Genomic DNA, 11,159 nt, shown 5'->3' on the forward strand with positions numbered 1-11,159 from the left:
TATGTTTTTGACAGGCAGTTAATTAACAGAAAAAAAATCAATAATTCACAGGAAATAGTTGTGGAATTCACAGAAGATAATTGATTTTGACCATTTTTACTGCAGTAAATTGACTATTTACAAATTACAGGATAACACAAAAAAACATTGATCAAGATTTTTTATATAGAAACATTTCGCTAAAAATAAAAAAATTAAAAACAAAAAATAACAGTATGATTTAGTAGTAATATTATTTACGTCTGGTTTCACGAAGCTTATCAATCAAAATTTTGCTTTAACTCCGAAAAAATGTTGTAGTGTTTAGTGCAAGCACTTGCGTCTAAAACTGACAACACAATGTATTTCATCAAATTTAAATCCAGCGAATAAGGCGACCACTCCACAGAGGTTATAAAATCAGAAAAATGCGCCTTGCACCATTTTTGCGTAACTTTTGCATTGTTAACTTGGGCGGTATCCTGTTGTATGGTTCAGTTTGTATTGCCAATATGCTCTTATAACCACAAAAGTAATACAGATTCAGGGATGTCTCGACGATACATTTCTTGATTGAATTTCACGTCTTAATTGCCAAAAGTAAGAAGTTTTTTTTTTTAACCGTAATGGACTGCGGATTTTGTTGAAACTTAACCACTGCAGGCGTTCCGGGAGTTTTTTTTTTTAAAAACATAATGGACTGCGGATTTTGTTAAAACTCAACTACCGCAGGCGTTCCAGGAGTTACTTTTGATCAAATTCTGCCGTTTTGATTGTAATGCGCTTGTTCCACTGAAAAGAGCTTTTCATCTATGAAAAAAGTATTCTGGCAGTTGCATGTTTAAAAAGAAGACATCGTAATCTTTCAAGTCTTATGCATCTTTTTTTTTTTATTTGACGAACCATTCGCAACTAATACCGGTCTCACAGCTATTTTTCGCATTGAAACTGTTGGATTCCTTCTGTGTTCCTGCGATTTCTTCATGATTCCTGCGAAGCCTTGCGCTTTGCTTCCTCGGGGGCGGCCATCATGACTAAGTTCCTGATATTGTTTGATGGTCCGACAAACCAGTTGCTGTATTTGTAAAACATATACAAATCATTACTTTTTATTTTTTATTTTGTTTATGTTAAAACTCAAATTTAACATTTATTTAACGAGTTGAACCAAAGATGTTTGCATAGATTCAATTTATTTTTAAAGAATTATTACTTGGAAAATATGGAAGCAGCAATTGCATTTAGCCGACACTCGATGTTTGCCTCCATGAACCATTTGAAGATCTCGGTTTGTCTGCAAAGTTAAAGGGAAGATTTTCCGTTTTTCGAGCAGGCACGGGTCAAATGGCTTGTAACTCAAGTGATTCATTATTTTGTTAGGCGAATAGCGAAGTAGCCCAATAATGTTCTTTTTCTTAACAAATCCGAAGATAGAACTCTCGGTCATCCATTCTTTCGTCGTACTATTCATCATGGTCTAAAGTTTCTTGAATCTTGACATAGGGCTCGTCGTTTTCGTGTTTCTGTTCTTACTGGTCTTTTAAAAGCTCTGTAACTTGTTTTATGGCAAAGAGAAACAAATAAAAAATATTTGAAAATGCTTTTTCTAGTTATTTTTAATTTTAGAAGCAAGCGACATGACCGATAGCAACACGATAAACAATTTTTAGTGTACCTAAAACTTCTTTACCGTGTTCCTATCTGATGTAATTTCAATAGCAAAAAGAAGCAATTAACAAAAGAGTTCGAAAAAACAATGGTAAAGGGAGGTAGTTGTTATTCATGTTTTGTGTGTTGATTTTCAGAAAATATGCCGCCAATCGGATTACTATTTGCTTTTAGTAATCAACACAAAAGGGGAACAAACATTTGAAAATACATTTATATTCAGGAAGAATTTTAAATCAGCTGCATGCTAATCAACTAATTCAGAACTAAAATTAGAAAAAGGTTGCATCATTATTTGAGATGTTGAAGGCTTAAGATTTCTTTAAAAACCTTCAAACTGAGTAAATTATTAGTTGTATTTTTAGCACAGGCTATTTATCAATTGCTAGTATATTTTTTTTTACATTTGTTTTCTAGTGTTAATTATTAAATCCTATGATGGATGAGTGGCCTCCGTCCTCTACCGACCTGAATCCACTTGATTTTTCCGTGTGGGGTATTTTGGAGTCCAAGGTCAATTCTAAATAACATCACAACTTGGCCTCCATGAAACGAATGATCTGTTACTGTAATTTCAGTAGTTTATGTATATTGTATCAAAAATAAATTGATTGTGAAGTACTGACAGAACTTTCCAGTCACCTTGTAGATATTCAGCATAATTTGTTAAATCACACCAATTGGCAGAAGAAAAAAATTACTCTGGTAAGCTCCAGAAAAACTCTTTGGTGGGAGCAATTTTGACACTTTCCTGATCTCAAAACTATAAAAACTGAAATCATCCATCACCGTCCGCAGAAGAAAAGTGCACTTAAAATTTTGCTTATTCTTAAAAAATTTAAAATGACAGCATTGAATATTTTTTGGCATTTTTACAGTATTATAAAAATTCTTTATTCTAAATTGGCATAAAAAACAAAATAGGTAACTGTTTAACAAAAAATTGCAAAAGATAATATAACAAATCAAGTTTTTATATACTTTTTTTTTCTAAAGCAAAAGATATTCAATAACTGCTATAAAATAATCTGCAATATCAGAAGAAAATACAATGGAAAATTGCATCTTTGATAGTTTCATCGATGATCCTTAAAATATGGTTGAGTTCAACAGCTTTTACTCAACAAGTTATCCAAGAGTGAAAAAAGCAGTTTTTCTCATTGAAAGAATAGAAAATGTGCACTATTTTCTACTATTTATACCTTTCTCTTCCTTACAAGCTTTTGCTGTTGTAGTCAACCAGACAGGTTTGCAGCCACTTCTCATACTCAGGATGATCAATTGGCCTTTTATATTTACTCCAGTGTGATTTGAAGTTGTGGTGCAAAGCCTCTAATGCCTACTCACTGTATTTTGTTAGTGGTTCTCTTTGTTTTTCAATGAACTCTTTCACGTGGAAAAATACTGCATGAACCTTTGGAGTGATGCTTCCTCTTGTCAGGGACAAGTATGCAATGTGAAATTCATCATGCAGTGTGAAATTCTTTTTACATAGCCAGGTTTCATTTTGTTTCCGAAGCATCCAGAAACCACAGAATCAAATTTTTGCTATGTGTCAATTATATCAAAGATGTCGAATAGGCAATCTTGTTCTACCATTATCTTAAGAAGATCCACATTCTTCAGCATTTTCCTGCATTCATTGGCAGCATACTGCCCACCATGAGAAGGGTGTGGTTTGATATGCAGATTCTTTAGCCAAGTTGAGACTTTTGGCCAAGACTCCCTTAGAATTTTGTAAAGATGGTTTACCACACCCAGAAGTAAGTGGAATTCCATTGGTGAAATGACGTCCAAGACAAGTGTGCTGTCTGGTACATTTAGATGTGGCAAGTTGACAACATTTTTGAATAGCTTAGCTTTCTTCAAATCCTGACCACTTCCATTGAAATCCTCAAAGCATTGTCTCAAAGAGCCAAATGTTTTAGGGGTGCCACATTGGGCTAAATTCTTGTGAGGCATCACACCATGTGCAAGGGTCAGGAGCTTGCATATGACTGAAGGCCAAAAACAATGTAGGCTAACTTCAAATCTGTTGAGAGAAGGAGGTCAATTTTCTCGATTCCAAGAAGATTGAAGATCTTTTGAATATTACTGTAATTTTCAGGCACATCCTCAGCAATTGCAACTAGCAGCTGCTTCTTGACTCCTCTGTCCCTGACAGTTGGTGTGGCTAAAGTTTTCTTGGTTGGTGGTGACCCTGCCTCCATGTTCTGCTCTGCCTCTTGAATGCCCAAAATTACTTTCAAGAAACCACTACTTCCATCAAGGCCAAGCTTTACAATGTGTGATGAATAGATTTGTCTATTCAACAGAACATAATTGAGGAAATCTGTAAGATCTTTGCAATGCATGACAATTTGTTGGTTTTTCTGCAACTTATCGTTACTGAACTCAATTTTTGTTTGGATGAAATGATCTTTGAGTTGTTTTTCTGCATCACAAAAGTTTTCATGAAAGTTAGGCTCCAAAATCTGACCCTTGGACACGTGATGGATAGTTGAAGCAAACTTCTTCATGTTTGTGTTTGACAGGCCTGTGTTGACTAACACTTGCACAAGATCATGAGTGCTCAAGATAGGACCATCACCAAAGAGTTTTTTTGCTCTTGATGAACCTGAAAGTTATCATTACATCACACTATTGTCTTGATTGTATTACATTCATAGTGACGTCATTATATTTTTTTAACTCTAGCAAAAAGCAACTGCCTCACTCATCTTCTTTAAGTTTGGCCTGTTTCCAATTTTTCTTAATCTTTAAGTGGGTGCTTTTCAAAAACTTTCAATCAACCAATCTGGTAGATTAGGCAGACACAGTTGTTGCCTCTTGTCGAACTTTGACAGGTGTGAAGTCAAAAAGAGGTGGTAAATTGACTTCTGCTCAAAAAGATGTGGTAAATTGAATTCTTCTTCTCTCCTATGGTGATTCGGCAAGTATCACATATTCCAAGAGGCACTCTGTTGTCGGCAAAATCAAGACTGTGTTAAAGTATGCTCAACACATCATCCATCAGATTTTATGAGAACTCTGAAAACAATACATAAAGCTCATCAGATAATGTATATCAAAAGAATTTTATGTTAAATATTCAAATGGTTTTATAAATAAATCAAAGTATTAAAGAAAAAAGAAAAAATAACACAATACCTTGAGCTCTTTCTCATGCAGAGAAAACAGACGGTTTTTCTGCAGTCATTGTGTGATTTGGCTTGATTCGGCTTTTTCTTCAATTTAAGTTTAGAAACTGAAAAAATTATTCTTTTTTTCTATAACAATACTGATATGTAGATTTTTTAAGCACACAGTTCAAAATTTGAGTAACAGCATAAGTTTAAAAATGGTAATTGCTGTTTCCTTGGTTTGGTAAAAGTTATATAGTTTCAAAATTAAAAATTATTTAATTTTGGTTAGTTTACTGCATGGAAGTGACAAACAATATTCAATTAATGATCGAAAAATTTTATACTGAATATCTAAAATTAACGTAACAAAAGAGCAATGTATATCATTAACAATTGCTCATTTTCAGATTTAATAAAAATGAAATTATTTGCAGTTTAAGATTCTCATTAGTTTCTCTAACCAGATTATATGTTTTTAATTGTTTACAATATGAAAATTTAAGGTTACTGCTGCTGTAAAAATGCCAAAAACTTTTAATGCTATCATTTGCTTTTTTTTATAAAGCAAAAGTTTAAAAATGAAATTTCTTCCCCGGACGGTGATGGATGACTTCAGTTTTTATAGTTTTGAGATCAGGAAAGTGTCAAAATTGCTCCCACCAAAGGGTTTTTTTGGAGCTTGCCAGAGTAATTTTTTTCTTCTGCCAATGGGTGTGAAATGTTCATTTACGTAAGTATCAGTGGCTTGCATCGTTAAAGGTTTAACAACGTTTTCATCAACATAGTTTTTAGTTACAGCACCATGACCATCAACATGATATACTGAACTTGTTATTCTATTAATTCCCATATTGAATGGACCAGTGATTGTACCACAAGTCAATTTCAAAAACATACTATCAACATTTTTAGTAGCAGTATCTGGATAATTACACAACCTGTCAAATTTACGATCAACTTCATCTGAAAAGGCTAAAAAATGCTTCTATAAAAGCATTACTTTGCCCTTAAGTGTACATTTGAAGAAAATTTTAAAATCTTATAATTTGTCTGAGCCTCCTTTTTACGCTTTAATAGATGGATTTTGAATTTTTTGCGGGGGTCAAAACTTTTATATGCTAATGATAATGTCAAATGAGGATGGTTTACAAAAAATCACGGCAACTGGAACTTGGGGGAAAAAAAATACGCTAACAACTTTTCTCTCTTGACCCCCGACAAAGTAAATATTACTTTGGAAAAAAAACTACATTACTCTATAGTAAACCAAAGCTCTTTTGCATAATTCAAATTTCATCAAAAATACTCAATATGTTTAGAAACGGTGACCATGTAAAATTTACAAACCCCTCAATTTGAGGGAGTTGTATTTATTACATGGTCATTATTCTTAAACACGAGAAGAAAAATTCTTCTAAACCTTAATTTTGTTATTGAATTTTGTTCTACTTTAAGTTACAGTTGTGCTTTTGTTCAAAAAATTTCTCCCTCAATCAGGATCAAGAGGCAAATAATTAAGGTATTTTCATAAAAATGACATATACAATCCCGGATTAAGGCGTAAGCAGTGTAGGCTTCAGCCTACACAACCACGGATTTAGGGGCACGGGCACTACATACTATCCTTTTTTTTTTTTTTTAAACTAGAAAAATTGTACAATCTGTAAAATAATTATTGACAATAAGCACAATACTATCCTGATCTTATTTTTATTTAAATAATATCGGAAATTTGAAATAGTAATAATCAATGCGTTTTGTCGTGCGGTCTTCTAAACCTCGTTTTATTTTTAGATTGTTATTTTTCCGTAGAACCGGTTGCACACCGATAACGTATGTGGAGCCGCAGACGGCAGACAATGCCAGTGCATTTACTTATTTATATTTGTCGTAGCTCGCCGCCGATGGTCATAAATTGGGTAAAATAGTATTTATACTATTTTACCCAATTTATGACCATTTTTTAAAATTTTTTTAAAATATTTTTTTTTATTTAAAATATTTTAAATGATTTTATAAAATATTAAATAGTATTAGTATTTCGTATACACGCGTCACGTGCATCGAAAATTCCTCCGTTTGATCGTACGTATGTTTTGTTAACACTATTGTAACTTGTAAATTTAAATTATAAAGGTTTTACTTTAGTGCGAGTAGTGCGTTTTATATATAGTTTAGTGTTCGATATTTATGTAAAAATGGATCAGAAACGACATATTAGTGGAGCCCAAGCGAGAAAGCGTGTAATTTTTAAAAAAGAAAAAGAAGTGATTTTACGGTGAAATAATTTTTTCAAACAAATAAATAACATTTCCCCTAGTTGTGTTGAAGATAATAAACTAGAATCTTCAAATGATATAACTATTACCAATAATTGTTCTACTACTTCTACTTCTATTCAATGTACTGCGTCTTCTTCAGATCAATCAGTTGTTGATGTAAATGAGGAATCAGAAAAATCTGAGCTAAATGTCATTCCTAATCCTCTTACGCAGAATAATACAAATAATTTTAAAGATCCAGCAGATTGGACAAATAGTAATATATATCGTAATTATATTGGAAAATTTGGATATGATCAGAACATTGATGCAGATTTTACCTCACCAAAACGATCTTATTCTGATTATGATCGTTATTGTAGTAAATTAATCTTTACGAAAAATCGAAAAAACGTAGAAAATGTTTCACGGAAATGGCTTGTTTATTCAATTTCAAAATTTGTATTATTTTGTGCTCCATGCAAATTATTTGGATGCAGTACTCAACTGGGAGATGCTGGATTTAATGATTGGAAAAATGGACATTTACTTATTTCCAGGCACGAAAATTCTTTGGCACATAAAAATAATACATTAAGTTTTATTACATTACAAAGTGATGTAGGTAGAATTGACACTCAATTGGCAACACAAGTGACTGATGAAAAGAATTACTGGAAAGCTGTTCTTCATCGAATTGTTGAAGTAATTAAATTTCTCGGTGCAAAAGGTTTATCATTCAGAGGTGATAATGAACAATTTAACAAAATTAACAATGGGAACTTTTTGGGAACGTTAGAGTTACTTGCTAAATTTGACCCTTTTATTGCTCAACATATAGAAAAATATGGGAATAGAGGGAAAGGAACTCCGTCTTATTTATCATCCACAATCTATGAAGAACTTATACTTTTGATGAAGAATGATATAATTAAAATTATATTAAAAGAATTAAAAGCAGCCAAGTATTATTCTTTAATTGTTGATTCTACACCTGATATAGCAAACGTCGATCAACTTGTTATTGCATTAAGATATGTTTTACCTAATGGTGTACCTGCAGAAAGATTTTTAATATTCATTCCGAACAGTGGTCATAAATCTGAAGAAATGAGCAATGTTGTAATGGATTTTCTTAATTCACACAATATACCAATTGAAAATTGTCGTGGCCAGAGCTACGACAATGCGAGAAATATGTCAGGTCAGTATTCTGGATTGCAGTCAAGAATTAAAAGTTTTAATTCATTTGCAGAGTATGTACCATGTTCTGCACATTCTCTTAACTTGGTCGGAACGTGTGCAGCAGAAAGTTGTAATTCTGCTACTTCATTTTTTATGCTTCTCAAGGAACTATACAATTTTTTTTCTAGTTCTACTGCACGTTGGGACATTTTAAAAACATATTTGAAGAAAAATCTTTGTGTAAAAAATTTATCAGTAACTCGCTGGAGTGCTCATTTTGATGCTTGCCATGCTTTATATAATTCTTATGCATTTATAATTGAAGTTTTGCATAGTATAGTTGATAATCAGAAAGAAAAAGCTGTATGTAAAGTAGAAGATAATGGGTTGCTTGCAAGATTAAAAACTTTAGAAACTGGTTTAATGATATGCATATGGAATTCAATATTAAACAGGTATTTTTCACTCTATAAATTAATTATTTTTAAATAATAAATTATGCTTTCATTTATTTTATTTTATTAGGGTCAGCTTAATAGATAAATAAATTAATATAAAGTTTAATATGATTTTAGTTTTAATGCTACAAATAAAAAATTACAATCAACTGACATTGATCTTCATACAGTATTAGACCTATATAATGGCCTTGAAAATTACTTGGTACAGATCAGAGATGATTTTGATGCTTTTGAAAATAAGGCTGTAGAAAGTACTGATTGTTCGGAGTATGTCAAAGATTCCAAGAGAAAAAAAAGAGAAAGGTATGTTTAACTTATTAATTTTAAAATACACATAAAATAATTTGAAAAAAGTCATAAACATTAACAACATTAAAAACTATTTTTTTTTTAGGCTATGGCTGATGAATCAAGATCTCAACCTCTAACAGAAATCACAGGGAAAATAGATTTTGTTAGAAATGTATATTATGTGATCATTGATACTCTTAAATGTCAACTTAGTTCAAGAAGACAAGCTTATGAAAAAATATCAGATATTTATGGGTGTATACCCACATTGTATAAAACACCGAGTTCTATTGTTATAAGGAACGCATGTGAAACTTTGGCAAAATATTTTATTGATGATGTTGAAAACTCAAGCTTACTTATAGATGAGTGTATTCTTTTTTCAAAATTAATTTCCACGGATAAAAATGTAAAATCTGTTCTCTCTATGTATAAGTACATCAAGACCAAAAGATTAGAGTGTATGTTTCCAAATTTAGAAGTAGTTATGCGTATGTACCTTAGTACAGCAGTTTCAAACTGCTCAGGCGAAAGAGCTTTTTCTGTACTTAAAAGAGTAAAATCCTACTTGAGGTCAACCATGAAGGAGGAAAGACTGAATGCATTAGCAATATTTAGCATTGAAGCAGAATTGGTTGAAAAATTAGATTTTAATGATACTATTAACACATTTGCCACTACTAGAAAAGGAGAGTTCTGGGACAAAACCATTTTCGATCTCCGTTTTGAATTTTTTTGATAATCGCGGGGTTGAAAATTTCTGACGAGGGCGAGGGGTGAGGGGTGGCGAAGACGGCGAGGGTGACGATGAGAAAACATTTTTTTCATGACGTGATAAAACGCGTAATGAAAAAAAAAATTTAATGATTACAAAGGTGTTTAAATCTTGCGCGAAAAATTTCTTTTTTTATTTGTTCTTGTTTTTGTTCTTGTTTTTGTTCGAGAATTGATTTGTAAATTTCAATTTCTCGCCATCCAAATCCTTTTTTCCTTAAATATTCAATGGGGTCAAGTGTTTTTATGCTTTTAATTTTTCCGTCCTCATTTCTCAAGATCCTTGTTTTTCCGTTCATTTTATTATGCCAAGAAATTTTTTTTAAAGGATTTTTGAGAATGGGTCCGAGAAGAAATTAAGATAAGATGGGAACATATTTTCTGTCTCTTTTGAAGTATAATCCATCTTTGAGTGAGCTTCCTGTGACCCAGGGTGTTAAAAACAGTCCGTCTCCTTTGTATGTGGCAATTTTCATTCCTTTTCCATTGCTTTTGAGGTAAGCAATACCATTTCCAACAATTTTTTCGATCAAAGTGGGCGCAAGAGCTCCCAATAAAGGTAAAAGAAGAGGAAGAAACCCTCCTTCTGATTTTATTCCATTTCCTAAAATTTTGTCAATCATATTGGAACCAAGAGAAGAGGCAACACCGCCCAAAGCGGCCTTGCCAAAAACTGGGACGGCTTTGGCTGCAACCCTTCCCAATAAAGGCAAAAGAGCACCAAGAAATCCTCCTTCTACTTTTGCGTTGTGTTCCAATTGAGTTTTGCTCATTTTTATGGTGACTCCAACTCCACGATTGAGGGCGTCCACAATTTTTCGGTGTTGGCTTTCTGTTAAAAGTAAAATGTCGTTTCCGTGAAGATTATCATTTGAAATGCGGATGCTCGCGGGTTTTCCTTCAATGATTAATTTTTTTATTTTGTCGATCTATCCCTGAGACACATTTAATTTGACACGAATGTAATTGCTCATTTTTAAAATGCCGGAAAAAAAATTTATTTTACTTCTCGAATGTGATAACGGATCGTGATGTCCTCTCCTCGAAAGTCGATTAGATTTCCGTTTTGATCAACAATGCGTGTGATCATCGTGGAAATTTCAGGTACTTTGACAGGGAGGTAAACCAAATGGGTGGGTCTTTCGATGATTTTAAAGCCAGGACCCACAGAGGGGTAAAAGGAGTAAATGCAATTTAATTGCGATCCGTTGATGTATGCCGAACCGATAACGTTGTTGACGATTCTGATCGTGTTGATGTTCGTGATTCTGACAATGTCGTCGGACTCGTATTCGGAATTCGAGTCTAATTGTCTTTTTGTGAAGCCCAAAAGGGATGCGATGCTGTTTTCCACGTTCAAATCCATCAAATAATTTAATCCAAGTTTGATGGTTGATTTTAAAGTGTTTGAATTG

General features: G+C 32.8%; 1 protein-coding gene across 1 annotated transcript; it reads left to right on the forward strand.

The window, feature by feature from the left end:
- Positions 1 to 6,970: 6,970 nt before the first annotated feature.
- LOC149892327 (zinc finger MYM-type protein 1-like) lies at positions 6,971 to 9,709 on the forward strand. Its single transcript, XM_090078108.1, has 4 exons — positions 6,971 to 7,050; positions 7,093 to 8,673; positions 8,794 to 8,986; positions 9,074 to 9,709. Exons 1-4 carry the CDS (start codon positions 6,971 to 6,973, stop codon positions 9,707 to 9,709), a joined length of 2,490 nt encoding a protein of 829 aa, XP_089934234.1.
- The last annotated feature ends 1,450 nt before the right edge of the window (positions 9,710 to 11,159 follow it).

The sequence above is a fragment of the Hydra viridissima genome, unplaced genomic scaffold (genome assembly GCF_058129835.1).
Source record: "Hydra viridissima isolate aposymbiotic clone 2 unplaced genomic scaffold, HvirCarnegie_v1 scaffold_2, whole genome shotgun sequence".
In the NCBI taxonomy this organism is placed as follows: Eukaryota; Metazoa; Cnidaria; class Hydrozoa; order Anthoathecata; family Hydridae; genus Hydra; species Hydra viridissima.